The following is a 19,729-nucleotide window of genomic DNA, read 5'->3' as shown; positions in this document are numbered from 1 at the left end:
AACTTAGCTGTGAATAATTTAAGACCTCGCTTAAGTGAAGCAAGCTGTCCACAACCACCTCAAAAAAACACAGCCTCACTTCCAGTCCATTACCTAATAAAAACACCTGAGAGGTCTAGTTTGGCAGTTCTCAACCAGAGGCGGGCGTGCCCCGAGGGGACATTGGGCAATGACCTCGATGACTGTGAGAAGGCTGAATCCAGGACGCTGTTCAACACCTAACAAGGCACAGGACAGCCCCCCACAAGAGGTGATCTGGCCCAGAGGCCACAGTGGTGAGGTTGAGAAACCCTGATTGAGTTCCCAGATGGATCCAGCTGACAGCTGAGGTGCAAGACTCACTCGGACCTGTACGCGCTCCAGGCTCCGCCTGCGGCTGCATGGTTGTAAGATGTTTTAACCAGGTCACCTCAAGTCACCAAGCCAGTTTTCTCCTTTGCAAACAGGTTCCTTGGTCTTTCTGGACTGAGATAAAGCAGCTGACAGGCTGGCCCAGGGACTCCCAGGCAAAGGGCCCACAGTAAATATGTGTTCAAGCTGAGCCCCGACCACCTGTGGCTGCAAAGGCTCTGAGGCACAGCCCTAAACAAATTCATTTGGAAAACAAAGGCCAAAGCAACAGGCCCCCATCTAAACACAGGAGCCTGACATCTGCAGTGAGAACCTGGGGCTTCCTGTCACTCTAAGTCCACCTGTAGCCAGTGGCCAGCAGGACCACCACCACTGGGAGGTCAGGGGGTGTTCAGCTCATCATTTCCTCCAGCTCTGGCAGGAACAGGGCACCCTGCACTTGGGTGTGTGAGATGTATTATCCAAATGGAGTAACACTCTCACCATCAGCATCCGCCTTGACTCCAGCAATCACGAGCAGAAATGGCAGCTCTGGGGGAGAAGCAGGGCAAGTGGTCCCAGGCTCTGGGATTTGGTTCTCCGGGCAGTTCTGGAAGAGGCAGCTCAGGAAGGAGAGGCTGGCTGGCACGTGCAGAGAGCTGAAGATCTTTTGTCTGGCACCAAGCCCTTCTGACACACCAGTGGGACCCAAGTCGAGTCGGGGCCTGGGCCAGCCTCACGTACCCACCGCTCTCAAAGAGAAGCTCTAAGTCAGCAGCACAGGGAGGGGATGTTCACAACCCACTCAACAATTCTTTTGTATTTTATCAGACACCTCTGGCCATCTTTGGGAAACTGCGCACTGCGCCACTTCTGCCAATCACATTAAAAGGGTGCATGTTAAGGTCTCTTTCTGCCTTCACAGAATCAGTATTTTTTCATCTTCTTTGTAATCAATCAGCTTCTGCTCCTTCCCCTATTTTAAAGGCAGGAAGAAGCAGCACTGTATTGAACTGAAAAATGTGCTCAAATGGGGCTGGATATGAGTTTCCATGGTAACCGGGGTCCCTGGGCCCTGGCACACAGCAGGAAACGCTGCAGATTTCCACAGCATTATCTTTTACTAGAAAGGAGTTTCATGGCAATTGTAAACATTTGGGAATGAAACTGTGTGTGGGGTGTGTGTGTGTGTGTGTGTGTGTGTGTGTGTGTTGTCATCTACTCAGGCAATGTAGATGAACAGAAGCCTATGTTATTCTTACAGTTCATAAGCTTATGTCAAATATAACAAATGATTAAAACACGAGCAAAAATAGCAATCCCCACCCCAAAGTGCTAAAAGAAAATGAAAATATCTTCCATTGACAAAGGAAAGACCAGACAGAAAGTAAAAAACTGCTTTGGAAAAACCAGATGACCAAAGAGCCCATACAAACAAGCAAGCAAATGAGAATGTTTGCAGATAATGATCGACTGAGAGCACAAAGCAGACAGGATTTTTTTTGTAGCCATTATCATTCCCTACCTGAACACCCTCACCATGAAGCCAAGAAGCAAGGTGACTAGTGGGGCAGATAAGGGAAACCCTGAGACAGAAGCCCACTGGAGTCCCCTTCTCCCCTCATGAGCTAGAGGCCCAGGGCAAGTGACTTCCCTCTCTGAGACTCAGTTTCCCCTATAAAAATGAAAAGATTGTACAAGGTAGCAGGAAAGCAAAACACCTGTACTTTCTTAAAAAATGAAAGACCAAAGCATTATTTAAGAGAGAGAGAAAAAAAAAAAACAGGTAATTCCCACTGTAAGCTATCTAAAAGTAGTATACCAAAACTAAATTTCTAAAAAAAGCATGAGAATTCAATGCCAGATACTTGATGATGGAAGATTTTCTGAATATTGTTGACCTGTTCCCTGAGGAATTTCCCCGTAACAATTCTCTGACAGCACAGGACACGTGCGCAGGTAAAGTGAAAATTTCAGTGCTAAGGAGCGTTCACATTTGTGCATGTGCTCGGGGCTGGGACTTCAGAGAAGCAGAGAAGGCAGAAGAGCACCATCTGGAAAAATGCTGGTCTGACAACTTCAAGTGTCTTCAGGCTCCCATTTACATTCCAGAAAGTTATTTTTATCAGAGATGGGCAGGGCAACCGAAACCAAGTTCACGGCTTATGGTAAATGATTTTTCACAAGAAAGTATTACCAAGAAAAAATAAAAAATTACTTGCTTCACCTGCATGAACTAAAATCATAGCATTCTTTCATGAATGTTAATTGACATTTTACCAAAAAATGGCTTTAATGGGTGTGTGAGGCAGTGGGATGGGGTGGGGCATTGGTAACCTATGGAGAAAACAAAGTAAAGGACTCAGGTGGAAATTGGGAGGCAGAATGGGGACAACCAAGGAGTGTCAGCCAGCCCTGTGTGCTGGAAGGGGAACTGCTGAGTTAACTGCTTCATTATGTAAACTGCCTAGTGACACAAACAACCAGCTGTACTCGGTCACCCATTAGGACACGCTTCCTCTCTCAGCTAGGACCTTCCCCCACCACTGCCACTGCTACCCCACCTCCCTGTCACTATCCAGTATTGATTATGGCTGCCAAGGTCAGACCGAGAGGCACACATCATAGCTCACACATCGCCTGGGAACACATACTCAAGCAACAGAGGGAGACACCAGGAACGGACCCACAGCAAATGCTTCTCTGGGTTGGCAGCAGAGCAGCCCCCCGAGGGCCGCCACGTGCCAGGGGTGTGGCGTTCTGACACCCCATGCCACCCTGACGCAGGATTTCAGGATTCTGGCTGTGCTTTTCTAATAGGGAGATCTGGGTTAGCTCCTTTCTGGCTAAGGCAGGTGACCCCCCTTTCAAGTGTCGTTTCAGGACAGGCCACACAGGCAAGGGCTCTGGTTAACCACAAGTAACAGCCATCTCTGGCAACTGCTGGTGCCCACCGAGGCTCAGTGATCTGCACCACCCGTGCAGCCACACCAGGGCTTTGTCAGGCATCAATTCTGTATCCAGGAAACATCCCTGGGATGAGGAAGAGGGGTCTCACCTCATCACCACAAATGCTCCGTTATGATTCCCAATCTCCCAGAAGACATGGGCTTACCCATCAAAATAATCAAATGCACGATCCACTGCCTCCTAACTCCCTCGGTCAAAAAACGGCGGCGAGGTGAGTGGGAGCGGCACACACCTGTCCCAATGGCTCAGGAGGTTGAGACAGGAGGATCAAGTTCAAAGCCAGCCTCAGTAAAAGCGAAGTTCTAAGCAACTCAGGGAGACCCTGTCTCTAAATAAAATACAGAACGGCAGGGGATGTGGCTCAGGGGTCAAGTGGCCCTAAATTCAATCCCCAGTACCAAACAAGGGAAAAAAAAAGCAGGGGGGCAAAGAAATGGAGTTTTTTTTTTTTTTTTTTTTTTTTTTTTTTGCAGTGCTGGGTATTGAACACCAGGCCAGCTCAAGATTTACTTTTTTTTTAATCTATTAAGTAAAATATCCATAAACTCATGGAATTTCTTTGTTATTTCTAGTCCTTATCTATAGTGTGATTTGTAAGAATGTTTAAATGCATGTGCCACTCTCCTGTCCCACATTCCATACCAAGTCTGAATTTCCTAGAAGCACATGACAAAAATGAGAAGTTCCAAACATGGCCAACCATAAGACAAACTTTACACACGTGGGCTGTTCTTAAAACGTTGTTTTATCCTAAGCAGAACGTGGATGACTTGATCTATTGTGCCACTGAGTTAAAATGGCGCAACACACATCAGAGCAGAAGAGCAATCAAAATATCAGAACTGAAAAGCAGAATGCACATTCATAAGCCCATTTCAAATGACATGTCACTCCTAAGCCAAAGACAGCGCTAAAATTTCCATACAGAAGGGCTTAGGGGCCCGTGAATTTTCTTGAAGCTGTATTAACATAATAATGGCCATGTTTATTCAGCTGTATATTATATCATAATACATTACATATCAATAGTTTATGCAGGATTTTTCATTCATACTTCATATAAGATGGAGGCTAGGCCGGATGCAGTGGCACACTCCTTTAATCCCAAGAGCTCAGGAGGCTGAGGCAGGAGGATCGTGAGTTCAAAAACAGCCTCAGCAATGGCGAGGTGCTAAGCAAATCAGTGAGACCCTGTCTTGAAATAAAATACAAGGGCTGGTAATGTGGCTCAGTGGTCAAGTGCCCCTGAGCTCAATCCTTAGTAACCACCGCCCCCCCCCCAAAAAAGATAAAGGCTAGAACAGGTATTCAATTTCAAAACATAAACATACCTACACATATCAAACAAAAAGTTAGGATGGTTTGAGGTGCTTACAGTAATCAATGAGGCTCCAGTAAATCAGCCCCAAGGTTTGGTACCACAATAGCCTTCAGCAAAGCTGTAAGTGTAACAAAGACCAGTTGTGCATGGAAACTAGTCATCCTGGAGGAGGGGATTTGGTTTTCTTTGTCATTTTAGAGCAAGAATCTGCTACAATCAAGTCTGAGGCACTACTGCATCTAACAATTTTTAAAAATCAAATTAAAAGGATTACAGCCCTAAAGTCCAATCAATAAAGAGCTATTTGTACTTGATCCAGCACTAAGGTCGTTCCTCGCATTCATATGAGTTAGACTGTATTTATAGATGGTGAACACCTGTCAAGGAGGAGGCAGGCCAGTCTTGACTGCAGCCCATCCCAGCTACTATTCAAAGGGGTGGCTGTGGGGGCAAATCCCCAGAGCCCAATAACACAAATTCATCTCACCAACATCCTTGTTTCAGAAAAAGTAGCTAATAGCCATCAACCTCCTCAGCTTCAGGAAAATTCCTGAAATGTTCTGAGAAGGGAGCAGCAGGTCAAAGGCTGACCTGGCTTAGAAGCCAGCCTTCGCCAGAGAACAGTGTTCTCAAGCTTCTCCCCAATTATCGGTCCCCTAATCAGCCTTTTGAATACTTTCTCTCCCTGATTCTACCCATGCATAACACTTCAATGCCAGAGACGCGTGTGTGTACACAAAAGTACCATATGCACACCAGCACCATACACACAGCAGCAGGTTGAGGGTCCTTCATCTGAAATGCTGGGGACCAAAATTGTTCTAGATTTCCATTGGGGGGGGTGTGTGGAATATCTGTATATTCATAAGGAGATATCTTGGGGATGCGATTGGAGCCCAAGCACAAAACTCACTTATGGTTCACAAAGGCCTTAAGGCACATAACCTGAATGTGATTTTACACAATCTTTTAGTCACTTTGTGCAGGAGACAAAGTTTCGTGATATGGAATCTAGCACTGTGCCATCATGCTGACACTCAAAAGTTTTAGTTTGTAGTGTTTCCGGTTTTCAAATTTCCTGATCACAGATGTTCAACCCTCCACAGGAACCAATTTTCAACCCCTTAGAAACCATATCTTGTCCACAAAGAATGCATTAAATGGACCTAACATTAAAAGAAGGGGGGGAGCATTCATTGTTTGGAACTGTGATTACGTCCACAGGTACCTCTCCTCCCAGTAATGGAGGCCAGAGCCTCCATCACCCACTCACTCCAGGCCTCGACTTAACTGATCTTCACATTATCAGAGCCACAGGTGCACAGAAGGCCCTCAACAAAGCTTTGTAATAGAGAACAGCATAAGTCAGATGACTCATAAAACATTATGTTTACATGAAGGCAGAACAAGCCTTCCTATAAGAACAGTTATATTCCTTAGACCCCGTAACACAAGAACCACTACTCCATGTGACTAGGTAAAGTTAGAGGAAATTTTTTAAAATGAACAATTCAGTTTTTCAGGGCTGAGGTTGTGGCTCAGTGGTAGAGTGCTTGTCTAGCACATGTGAGGCACTGGGTTCGATCCTCTGCACACATAAAAATAAATAAATAAAATAAAGATATTGTGTATCTGCAACTAAAAAATCATTTTTAAAAATTCAATTCTGGGCTGGAGTTATAGCTCAATGGTAGAGCACTTGCCTTGCAAGTGTGAGGTACTGGGTTCGATCCTAGCACCACATAAAAATAAATAAAAGCACTGAGTCCATATACAACTAAAAAAAATTTGTTTTTAATTCAGTTCTTCAGACACATTAGCCACATTTCAAGTGCTCAACAGCCACGTGTAACCTGTGGCTACATCCTGGGCAGCACACGTGTAGAATACGTCTATCATCAAATAACATTCTATTTGATAGAACAGGCCTGGCTCAGACTAAGAGGCGGCCTTGTGTTAACTAACACACAGGCGCACACAGGGCTGTGAAGTCCTGGCATAGGACCTAGAGTTCAAAGCTAAACAAGGAGGACAGGAGAAAAGGGAAGTGTTTTGTCTTTGCTCAGCCAATTTTCCTATTTCTTAGGTTTTTCAACTTTGTTCTGACTTCCCACGCCTACCTACCATATAGCAACGAGACTTCTCAAAGCATAACTACGAGCAGGGCAAAGTGTGTTGGAGGCTTCCTCAGCATAATGCATATGAAGAGTTCAAGTTCAAAACCCCAAACCTGAAACTTAAAAGAGAGTTTCCTGGGTCATTTTCAATCCAGCATGCCTAGATCCAGATTTTAAAATATCAGAAAATTCAGGTGCTGGGTGGGGCTGGGGCTGGGGCTCAGTGGTAGCACACTTGCCTGGCATGTGTGAGGCACTGGGTTCGATTCTCAGCACCACATATAAGTAAATGAAATAAACGTTTATCAACAACCAAAAAAAAAAAAGAAATTTAAAAAGAAAATTCAGGTGCTGGTCCATTCCTCTACAAGCAAACCATAATGTGCTTCATTTTAACAAATTTAACAGATCAGCAATAGTTTCTTGGGCAGCTGCGATGCGCCAGATTCTAGGAAATTGGAGCTCAAGAGTCCTCATGACAGCGACATGCAGGGGGTCAAATGACCCCCCCAGCCACTTTCTCATAAAGCTGCTCCTTCTCTGGGCTTCAAGAGATGATTTCTGCTAGATCCCTCTTGCTCATATTTCTCGTGTTATGTTATAAAGCCCTAAGCAGAGTCAAGAGTATCAGAAAAATTAATATACTACCCTTAAATCTTTTGAACCAGTAAGCTTGGCTCTTCAAGAAAAATGACAATTGACCTTGTTTCTCAAACACTCTTAAATTCCTTCCTGTGAGGATCCTAAGGACAATAACTAAAAACAACGAGGAAGCAGGACAGGCTAAAGGAACACATGATCTACAGTCAAGGTTGGCAGAGCGTAGGTTTATACCTTTTAATCAAATGAAAGAATCTGATCATATTGCTTTAAGGTAATAGTCAAAGAATATTCATTCCTAATCCTACACATAGGCACCTTAATCAATTTTTTTAATAAAAAAAAAATTTCTTTTCAGTTTGAGTGTGAAAAGCTTCATGGGCAGAAATCCCAAGGCTCTGATCACCTGAACTCAAACCTGGGAATCAATCAATCCAGGAGTTATAGACCAGTGAAGTCCAGTTAAAACGATCTGGTTAAAATAAAACTTGGGGATAAACAAGACCAGTTTGGCTGGAGCTTCAAAACCTCTTCCTGGCACCTTGTCCCCTGGAAGGGAACATTCCCTCCCACTCCCCACCCGGCCACGTGCAGATGGCTGCCTTTCACCCACCTGCTCCTTCCCATGACCTTCTCCCAGAGGAGCAGGGCCCTCCTTCAGCCATGGGGACATATGGGAACACACGTCCCACTGGAGATCTCAGGAGAGTTGACCAGGGTTACAATTCTGAACTCCCAAGTAGAATTTGGCCAAGACCATCCCAGCAGCCTCCTGTTCCCACAGGAGCCGGGCTTCCTCACCAGGACCCACCCAGGGCCCCGAGTGTGGAAGCTACTGCATGCGTGTGGCCATTCATTTAACAAGCAACATTTGCACCCCGCTACATGCCAGACACTAAGCATTTGAGAATGTGGGTTCCTTAGAAATGAGGGGGACACAGGCATCTGATCTGCAGCATTCACTGACTGGAGGGAAGATGCAGAGGAAGGCAAAGGCCCCAATAGCAACATGGGCCACAAAGGCCCTGAGGAAGGACCCCAGATACTCCCTGTGTGGAAGACAGCTTTCCACGTGCTGTGGCTCTCAAACTGCTCTTGGAGGACAAGCAGCAGATCCTGAAACATATCCAGGGGAACAGAGTGGCCGGAGAGGGCATCCAGGGTCTGGAATGCACTCACGCAAGCAGAAGGGATCAAAGGTTTTAAGGGTCAGGAGCAGAGCCAGCTGTTTGTGGGTGGAACTGCCGGCAACCGGCAGAGATGTCATTGGACACGTGAGCTATGGCAAGATGGCAAGAGGCCTGACCTGACGGCAAAACAAACCCCACAGGAGAAGACCTCCTGGGAAGCTTTTAAACAGCAGAGGTTCTGGTCCCATCCAATTATTCTGACTCCCCAGGTGTGAAGCAGGGCCCTGAAAATGTGTACTTGAAAGACAACTTTGTGGGTGATGATGTACACTGTCAGATCTGCAGAAGGTGGCATTTCACAAAATCCACGCTAAAAATACCCAACATACAATGAAGACACAGGACACTTCAAGGACCACGCCTGCTTTACCCAACATAAGGCACAACGCTTACCAAGCAGGTGCACATCTAACAGTCGGGCCCTCAACAGGGTCTCAAAGCTCCAGCTCCACTCACCTCCCTCCTCACGTGCCCACCCAGGTGTGAGAGACCAAACCACCCAAACACCCATCCCTACTTTGCACTCCTTTCCCAACCCCTCCTTCCACCTTCCTCTGGTGAACAGTGCTTCCTCCCAGCGCAAGGAAGGAAGGTCCCAGGACAATGTGGAACAGGAAAAATCACACCGTCTGGCTTCATCCGTATTTAACGTGTCTCACGGGCCCAAAGCTACGTTTAAAATCAGGAACCCCGGGCTGGGTCGTGGCTCAGTGGGAGAGTGCTTGGCTCACATGCCTGAAGCCCTGGGTTCAATCCCAGCAACACACACACACACACACACACACACACAAATTATGGACTATAAGAACCAAAAATGGTCACTGCGACAATCTAGGACCCCAGGTCATTTTATAGGTGGGGAAATTAAAACCCAGAGGAGTGAGATGCAGTTCACTTGGTCACAAAGCTGGCTCAGCCGGAAATCCACCCAGGCATCTCCGCTCCCAAGCTAGTCATTACTCCAAGAGCAGCAGGGACTGTTTTTTTAGTGTACTCAGGATTAACTTTAAAAGCAAATGTCAGATTATACCAAATGCAGGCGCTCCTTACATAAGGAATCTTAATTTAATGATCAAAGTCCATGCTCTGGGCCAGATCCAGGCTCCCCACTTGCCAGCCCTGTGGCCTCAGTCAGCTTAGGTACATTCTCCATGTCGCAATGTCGTCACTTCAATGGGACTTCACAGGCACCTCCTCCAGAGGCTGTTGTGAGAACAAAAGACTCAATACAGTAGTCCTCCTGCCACATACAGTCTTGAATTTCAGTTATCCATAGTTGACTGTGGTCAAAATTATTCAATAGAAAATTCCAGAAACAACGCATAAGTTTTAAATAACTTTCAAATCAGTAGTATGCTGTCATTGTGCTATTTTCTTATTAAGTTGTTGTTGTTAATCTCTGTACCTAATACAAATTAAACTTTGTCAGAGCTATGTATGTATGGTGGAAACACAGTAGATAGTAGGGTTTGGTTGTACCTGAGGTTTCAAGCAGGCATGCACTGTGGTCTGGGAACATACCCCAGCTGATAAGGCAGCTGGATTTATAAACCACTCAGAATAAAGCCTAGTCCAAGGCAATGCTCAAGAAGGGTTAACGTTCGTGATTTTCAGAATTAACTCCATGCCTACGTTTTAAAACAATGATGCTCTGGACTGCCCGGGGTCCACGTCCCTCCTCCCAGCACCTTCAATTCCCTCTGGGGGTCTGGTGTGTCACCATCTGCACATTCCCAAGATGGTTTTTCAAAGCCATGAAGCAATTCCAGAGGCTCACTGGGGCATCAGAAATGAAAGTCACACCGCACTGGGCTTGTGAAAGTCCCTTGCTGACACAAGCCAAGTGACACAGTGGCCATAAAGGGCCAGTGCTGACTAACAGGCCATCTGCCACGTGCCTGGCTCCCATGAAAGAGGTCCCTGGAGGGCCAGGCCACAGGTACAACCACTGAATTCCCTACCCAGGTCATCTCTGCCAAGGACCGGATGCATAAGAGGCCTTTCTAATCTCCTCAATTTCTCTTTTATTTTTTTCCTTATTTTTCAAAATAATCCAGGTAAATGGACACCAGTCAGTCCAAATACTTCTCCACTCCTAAGACGGGCCAGAGACCCTAATCCACAAAGTCTGGGATTCTATACATTATGAATAACTAAAAACTAATTTTTTTGTAACCAATAATCCAGAAAAAAAGATGTACTTTCATATTTAACACAAATTATATTATATATTCATTCTAAAGTGTTCTACCAACAAAATAGGGATCTATGTCCAGGGCTGACCAACTCTAATTGCATTATAGTCTAATTAATCACAATATATATATGATAATAGCCAGCTTATATTTTTCATTTAAAAACAATGAACAGATGGGCACATCTATAACGCCAGCCCTGGCTTGTAGGATGAAATAAAAGCCCACTGGCTAAGGTAAGAGGATCGTCAGTTCAAAGTCAGCCGCAGCAGCTTAGTGAGGCCCTAAGCAACTTAGTGAGACCCTGACTCAACAACAAAAGAAAAAAGTGCTCAAACTTGCATCTGACCAAAATAGTTTGCAGCATTTTCTACAGATTCATCATTTCCTTGGTGATGTACGCACTCTTAAAAATAATCACACTGAGCAGTACACACCGACATTCACCCCAGCACAGCTGTGATGGCAAATGCCTGGAGGTAAACTAAATGTCCATCAGCAGAACAATAATTTAGAATTGACAGAGAAAAGGGAGACCTTCCTTTTAAAGGGCTGGGGATGTGGCTCAGTGGGTAAGCACCCCTGTGTTCAATGCCCAGTATCAAAAAAGTAAAAAATAAATTTAAAAAAATGGACAAAATACAGTTATTACCTATTTCTACATTCTGTTTAACAATAGGTATATAATGCCTAGATCTGATTCTGCCCTTTGACTCATTTTAAAAGTTTTTCCTAAGTAAATTTTATTAATAACTAGTGTAAAAGATTGGATAAACCTTTGACAAAAACTGTTCAAATAATTTTCCTTTGGGAAACAATACAAAACACTATTATTTTGGAAACCAGAAACCTGAAAGCTTGAAATTCTGGACACCTGTCCAAAAAGACACACCTTAAGAATAACTGCAAAAACATGCAAATGGCCAACAGGTATATGAAAAAAAATGCTCAACATCACTCCTCATCCAGGAAATGCAAATCAAAACCACAATGTCACCTCGCTCCAGTAAGAAGGACTAGTATGGGGCTGGGGTTGTAGCTCCGTGGTAGAGTGCTCACCTTGCATGTGGGAGGCACCGGGTTCAATCCTCAGCACCAAATAAAAATAAAGGTATTGTGACCATCTACAACTAAAAAAAATTTTAAATAAAGGACTATTATTAGAAAGACAAAAGACAACAAGTGTTGGCAAGGATAGAGAAAAGGGGGCCCTTCCTTATACCCTGTTGGTGGGAATTAAATTACTGAAGCCAGTACTGAAGATCTGCACACCCATGTTTGCTGCAGCACAATTCACAAGAGTCAAAAACAGAAACAAACTAAATATGCATCATCCCAGAACCACAATTAAACCTAAATGCCCATCAGTGGATAAATGGATAAAGAAACTGTGGTACATATTCACAGTAGAATACTATTCGACCATTAAAAAAACAAAATCCCATCATTTGCATGGATGGAACTGGAGGTCATTATGTTAACTGCAATAAACCAAGCACAGAAAGATGATTACCATGAGATCTCATTCATACACGTAATATAAAAACACTGAGGTCACAGGATTGTGAATGGTGGTCACCAGAGGCAGAGGCTGATCAGCAAGCCCTAAGTGACAGTCAGAAAGAAGTTCTGCTATGCCACTGAGTCAATTATTGACTCATTTCTGACAAGAGGGACTCAAACAAATATACTGATAGACTGTACGCAAAACCATGGACTGGGGCTGGGGCTGTGGCTCAGTGGCAGAGGGCTTGCCTAGCATGTGTGAGGCACTGAGTTTGATCCTTATCCCCCATAAAAATAAACAAAATAAGGGCATTCTGTCCATCTACAACTACGAAAAAAAAAAGTTGAAAAAAAAAGTCTGAACTAAGGATACTCTTTGAGCAGAGGACACATCATACTGCCAACTCAGAGTTACCACCTGTTCTGTCCTTAAGCCCAAACTTGCATCTGACCAAAATAGTTTGCAGCATTTTCTACAGATTCATCATTTCCTTGGTGATACATGCACTATTAAAAATAATCACACTGAGCAATACACACCGACATTCACCCCAGCACAGCTGTGATGGCAAATACCTGGAGGTAAAATAAATGTCCATCAGCAGAACAATAATTGAAGTGTGCTGCATCCAGACACTGAAATTCCACCTGTCCACCACAAAGCACAAGGTAGACCTACAGGTACTGACAGGGACAGATAATTACAACGTAGTATGAAATAAAAGCCCAGGAACGATGTTTCCCAAGGGATAACTTATAAAAGAAATCATGCAGATGTCTCTTACTGCATATATCATTCCACACATTATTCTGCACTTTGTTATTTTTCTCCCAGATGTGTTTGTTTAGATATGCAAAAAAAGTCTGTGAAGGACACCAAATCCAACCCTGGGAGGGATGAGGATAGATTTTACTGCCTATACTTTGTTATTTGAAGCCTTTACAGTAAAGAATGTGTTCTATATTTTTTTCACTTTTAACTAAAAATTGACTTCAAATCACATCTGACCCTTGTTGACATACAAGAAGTGCATTTGAATTTCTCTTATCATCTCCATAAAACAGCCCTTCTTTCTTGAACCACGCATTCTTCAGTTCCTACGAGAGTTCCCACACTCCCAGGCTGACGGAAAGCATTAGTGTATATGGATTTTAAACACAGTGTTCTGGCATTGCGAAAAACAACCTGAAGTCAAACGAAAGTTTAAAATTATGTCCACGCTGGGGTCTGTTCACTGTGACATGATTGGACTTTGATCAAATATATCACCTCTAAACTCCTCCTCTACCCCTATCACCACCACAGTCTATTCTGGTTTCTTTCCCACAAATAATTGCTCTGTTTTTCCTCCCTGGGAGGCATGAGAATCTCCAGGCCCTCCAGCTTCCCACCAAGAACCACCCTGGGAGCAGCTTCTTCAAAAACTCAGGTTCTTACCACAGGAAATGATGGACAATCAGGGGATGTCTCTCTAGTCCTTCTGCAGGATCTATAGTAATTCAACAGCAATCTATGAAAGCATCATGCATCTCAGCCTCAAAAATGCAATGCTAGGTATATACGCTCTTCAAAATAGTAGCGCAGCATTTTTTTTTTTTTTTAAAAAAGACATTCTGGGGGCTCTTCTAGAAAGATATGGATGCAGCTGACAAACCCAGCTGCAAATCCCGCTGAGCTAGAAGAACAACAGGGCAGACTCAGCCACGCCCACGGCGGTCAACAGTAGCCTGCATGTGACATCTCTCCCAGTTACGTTTATTGAAGTTCTACAAGAGACACACATAAGCTAGCTGATCATTTTTCAAATGGGCTTTTAAAATGAGACTGCTTAAGATCCACACCAAGCTAACGGACCAGATGAAGACACCACAGCCCTGATGTCTCCGTCACATGGTCTGAGGGAACCTTCAGAAACTCCCTTGGCATCCTGGAAATGAGGAGAACTGTCACCTCCCCTGGCAAACCTCCCCAATTCCCAGAGCCAGTTTAATTGTCCCTTCTGTATACTCCCCTTGTGCTCCCCTCTCCCACCACTACCATGCCACACCACACAGATTCCTTCCATACTGACGTTCTTTATTTACACGTCTCACTTTCCCCACTCAATTGCAAGCTCTTCCAGGACGCGGAGAGTAAGGTATTGATTTTTGTGGTCCCGTGATAAAGCGAGGGGGAGTTTCTTAATGCATGAGCAGTGTCTGTGCTCCAAACCTATTGGAATATTTAATTAAGGACCCGTGGTAGATGGGCATCTACTGAGAACCACTGGAGCAACTCACAGGGGGAGCTTCAAAGAAATTAAACTCTCAAGTGACTGGGAGCAATTCCCAAACTCCCCAGTATCATTGTGCCAGTGATGAGAACAGGCACGTACTGTAAGTACAAAGGACAGACGAGGCAAGCAAGAGGCAGAAAGAAGAGTCACTGTGCTGGAAGGAGAAGGCAGGAGCTGAGCTGTGAGCAGGGAGTCACACGTTGCTGGCAGTGCTGAGCCCTGAAGATGGAGGTGTGGGGCAGGGAGCATCTTCCTATACCTCCCACGCATGATCAATACTCTTTGTTTTCACTGGAACCATTACGTCTGTTTCAAAATACTTCCCTGTGCCCACTGATTTAACTGACATACTTTAAACATCAACCGTGTTCTGGGCTTTATTTTGGGGGTGGGGAGGGTCTCTGATGTAAAGAAGTCACTGTTGCTAGTTCAAAGGGCCCACAGTCAAATGTGGGAGACGCACGCACTGGTGATCACACACGGCAGACTGCACCTATTGTACAAGGGTTCCTTATTTGGTGGGAACCCAGAAAAGGGGGAAATGATCACCTCCACGCTCCCCACTCCAGAGTGATCATGGAGAACCCTAGCGCAACCCCACCAGCAGGGAAAAGCAGAGTCATCAATGGGTGGTGTAGCTGCAGACTCCACAGCCAGCTGAGCACACAGTGACCAAAACACACGTCAGCCCCCTGCGTAGGAACAGGGCTTCCTTTTCTTTCTTTTTCATTCTTCTTCGCATGTGCTTGATTATCTGGGGGAAGTAGTACAACTTCTAATATGTGTAACCCCATAGAGTTTTTTTTTTTTTTAAAGAAAACTATGAGTCAACTAAGCTGTGAACACTTAAGCTGTGTCTTCTCGTGGAGCCACCAGGGAAGGGCCCACGTGCAGAATCTGGGGAGCTCAGCAGCAGCCTCCCATCTGCTTACCTCGTGTGCTGGTGGCCATGTCAGCCACTTTCTGAAAGGCGTCCAAGAAGGCAGCTGCTGCTACTACGGTTGTCCTGAAATGCAAACAGATAACAAAAGCATGAGCGAGGGCTCAGCATGGCTAATTCACTGCAGCTCAAAGGCTGCAATCGCTGCTACAGAGAGAATGGAACCTCCCAGGAGAACAAGTCCCTGGGCATGGACGCCCGTGGCCACTCAGCCTGACCGTTCCCTACACACTACAGTGTCCAGCTCCTTCAGCGCTCATCAATCAATCCAAGTGGTTCTTCTCGTTCCATTTCCCCTATGAATTACTACCAGGCAAAGTTGTACAAAGGAGGAAAAGATAGGTGTTTCTACCTGAAATAAAAAAACATCATCAGAAATATAACTGATGCAGGGGAAATCAGCTTTAGGAAAATGATCCACACACGCGTGATTTGGGCAAAGGACTCAATCTCGGAAAGAAACCATGGAGTTCAACAATTCACCATCGAGAAAGGAAATCGAGGCCACAGATCTAAAGGGAATTTGAAGATCACTAGTTTATACCGGAGCTGGGACTCATGTTCCAGCATCATGACTCACGGGCCTGGCTCCAACCACTATGAGCCAAGACCCTGGCAGTGCGACTTTCCTCCCTGCATTCCAATTAAAATGAAACCAAGGTCTTGCTTCCTCGACCTTAGGATGCAATTTCCACTGTGCCTTCCGAATTCCTAAAAGCTGAGAATGAGGAGAATTTACTGTTCTCATTTTTTTGTCCTAGAAACTTTTTTGGATTCTGAACATCCTCTTGGGTACTGTGTGGTCTACTGGATCCCAGCGCTGTGGCCTAAGATGTCACATGAGGAAGAGTAGTGAGCAGGCCGGGCCAGTACCACAGGCTCCAAGTAAGGACCTCGCAACTGAACTTAGAGATCAGTATTAACCTTCTAGAATTTCTTGCATGAATCTAATCTCTACTGAGCATTTCTAAGGAAGCAAAGTTGCTAAAATAAGACTAGAAAGTAAGGAAGATAAAGGAGAGAAATGGCCTTAAAACATAGCAACCGTGGCTATGAAACAGAAGATTTGTGGAAGGTGCTGGGAGTTGTCCCTCAGAGCCAAACTTCAAAATGAGGCCTGATAATTTCTAATAGAGCAAGAAAATTCTCCACTTTAATTCTCAATAATAATTATATGCACATGCACACACACAAAACCAAAACAACAATAACAACAACAACAAAAACACCTACTCTGAAACATTCACCTAAACAGAACTAGACACTGCGTGGGCAAAGGCCATAAGAGGGGTGAGAACTTGGACTCAGCCCAACCGCCCAAGCTCAAATCTCTGCTCTGTCATTTCTAGTGGCATGACGTTACTAGTAGCATGTCTGTGTCTCCATCTCCTCATCAGTAAAATGCGACTGATGATGGTACTTACCTTGTGGGACTGTGATACTTAGACAGGTTGACGTGTGCCTGGCATACAATAAGCACTACATAATGTTGATATCAAATGATATCAAATGCAAACTCTCCAAAAGTTAGCTTTATCAAGCCTCCTAGAACTTATAAATACCTCATTCTGTTTTGCAGCTAATACCTGACACACGGTTTGCTTTATTCTCATTCAACTCATTGCCAATCATACAAACCTCAAGAGTCAGCTGTGGGGGAGACCTGTATATTATAGTCACTGGGGCTCCCAGAAAAGTTAGGATGATGGCCAGTTTGGAGGAATTAAGAGCTTTTAAATGGCAGTCATATTGTACTTTCTGACACTGTCATACAACTTCTTGGTCCTCTCTAAGGGCACAGAGTAAATAGGGAATCACCAACGGCAAGGAGTGATCCGGCTTGAACACGTCAAGGCCTCCAGGCTGCTTCTGCAGTCTTTCTCCTCTAACACAGAAAGTTAAACTCAGCCATAGACCAGCAGCTTGACAAAATAACAAAGAGGCTTGCATGTCATTAAACATTATAAGATATACCTTGTATCCATGGGGTAAGATTAAGTTTTGCTTGCCATATTCAAGATGGCTAACGAGTTCAAGGCTTTAAGCCCTAGCATCTTCCTTGACAAAAGAGAACCAGAACCATCTTCCTGGTCAACTCTAAAAGCCTGACAGAGAATTAAAGGAGGCCAGACAGGAAAAAGTTGGGGAAAATGTATTTCAATGTTGTATGCAGGAGGAGAGCTCCCACAGGGTGGAATAAATGGTGGCCTTGGTGGAGACGGGTGGGGGAGTAGACAGAGCTCAGTGAGGTGAGGCTGACGGGGGCCTCGGCGGAAGACCTTGAATTCCGAGCCGAGGAGGTTGCATCAGCAGAATGTAATTACAAGTTCTTAAGCAGAGAAATTGGAAAGGACTGGACAACTGGAGGAGGCGCCATATTCTGGAGGCCAGCGAGGACCTGGAGGCCCACTTGAGTCACTGCAAAGCCCAGCCACGGCCCCCGACTCAAAGCTGAAGGGATGGAAGGGAAAACACGCACCCCTCCCCAGTTCTCCCTACAGGGGAGCCATGGAACCTCGGAACAATAATCTGCTCAGACAGAGGCCCAGGAATGTCACACCCTTCCTCCCTTATCTGTCATCCAGGTGGCTCTTTAATCTAGAAAACACCTCCTGACCTGCTCTGTTCTCAAACTATCCTTGTCCACCCAAAACTTTTATGAATGGGGGTCATCAAGTAACTCCTTTTTTAAATGTTCCCTGCTTCATGGAGTACCCGCCAGGCACAGAGTCCTGTCTGCACTGAACAGTGGAGTTTCAACAAGATGCTATTTTCTATCGTATCACATGCTATGGGAACCAGCACACCAGGCAATAAGAATAGCTTCCCAGAGCAGATCAGCAGATCTTGTTTGCTTTTCCAGGCAGCTTTACTAAGGCATAATTTGCATACTATGAAATTCTCCCTTTTTAAGTGTACGATTCAATGACTTTCAGTAAATTTAGAGTTGCTCGACTATCACCACAACCCAATTTTAGAACATCTGCACCCTCAAAAGACACCTCTTAATACGTTATTTGTAGTCAGTTTCCTTTTCCACCCCTCACCCCAGGCAATCACTAGTCCACATCTGCCTCTGTAGATACGCTATGTCCAGACATTCACCTAAACAGAACTAGAAGACACTGCGTGGGCAAAGGCCATAAGAGGGGTGAGAACTCGGACACAGCCTGACCGCCCAAGCTCAAATCTCTGCTCTGTCATTACTAGTGGCATGACATGACTAGTAGCATGTCTGCGTCTCCATCTCCTCATCAGTAAAATGCGACTGATGATGGTGCTTACCGCGTGGGGCTGTGATACTTAGATAGGTTGACATGTGCCGGGCATACAGTGAGCACTACATAAATGTTGCCCATTGCTGCCTTACACGCCAGACCCTCAACTTCCTGAGGCAGGGCAGGTGAGTCCAATTCTACACGTGGGAAGCCGGGGCCAGTCACATGGCTAATGGATGGTATTGCTCCAGTCAGAGCCCACCAGGCTTCTCTCGATGTCATGCTTCCAAAATTAACCCCAGTCTGCCTGCTGGTCCCCGACTCCAGCCTCCTCTAAGCACAGTGTTGTCTTCCACGGAGCCCCGGCTCCTACTTACCGCAGCTGGGACTGCAGCTTTCCTGCCTTGTTTATGAAGTCTTCCCAAACTGGATAGCTCCCCTGCAACAAAAGAAAGCCATCAGTAAGTGACACTGTGACAGACACCCAGTCCAACAGGCACAGAACACCCAATTCCAAGTATGCAGGGCAGGGTCTAGGGACGCCATCTTCCTTTGCAGGATCTAGGACATGCTGCCCAGCTGTCTATACATGCCTTGCCCCAGGAGGGGGTTAAAACGTACTCCGTCCCTGTCATCTTGCAAATGCTACAGACACTGACCAGAAGTAGCCGGCAGAAGCTAACACGTACACACGTGAGCCAGGAGATGGTGCATGCAGTTTAAGATGCACAGAACACTTAAGGCACTATCCTGAGCTACCTGTTCACGCAACATGGCCCTGGCTGCTCTCACCTCTGTCCCAAAACAGCAAGGAGGAGGGAACCAGCGCGACTGGGACTCGCCCCCGGGACAGGTGGCCATCAGGGAGCATTATTAGACTATCAGAATCTTAAGGTTGGAAAGTCACTGAAACATAGCCACTCGGCTGGCACCCAAATGGCAACAGGTGGTTCCCCAGCGTCCCTCAGCCGACAAGGAACCCATCACCCTCCCCGGAAAGCCTGTTAGACACCCTGCGCTGATGCTCATGCAGCCCTAGTTTTAACCCTCTGGGAGTCCTTGGAGT

The 19,729-nt window shown here is 45.4% G+C and overlaps 1 protein-coding gene across 9 annotated transcripts in view; it reads right to left on the bottom strand.

Annotated features, from left to right (window-relative positions):
* Mtss1 (MTSS I-BAR domain containing 1) overlaps positions 1-19,729 on the bottom strand; it is a 153,239-nt gene that overhangs the window by 111,037 nt on the left and 22,473 nt on the right. For all 9 annotated transcript variants that reach the window (XM_021724296.3, XM_040293684.2, XM_021724299.3 and 6 more), the window contains exons 2-3: positions 19,041-19,102; positions 15,438-15,511 (exon numbers count right to left, since the gene is read on the bottom strand). In XM_021724296.3, the coding sequence (XP_021579971.1) occupies positions 15,438-15,511; positions 19,041-19,102 (136 nt within the window). The remainder of the gene's footprint in view (positions 1-15,437; positions 15,512-19,040; positions 19,103-19,729) is intronic.

The sequence above is a fragment of the Ictidomys tridecemlineatus genome, chromosome 7 (genome assembly GCF_052094955.1).
Source record: "Ictidomys tridecemlineatus isolate mIctTri1 chromosome 7, mIctTri1.hap1, whole genome shotgun sequence".
Classification (NCBI taxonomy): Eukaryota; Metazoa; Chordata; class Mammalia; order Rodentia; family Sciuridae; genus Ictidomys; species Ictidomys tridecemlineatus.
This window is presented reverse-complemented; position numbering and strand designations above follow the sequence as displayed.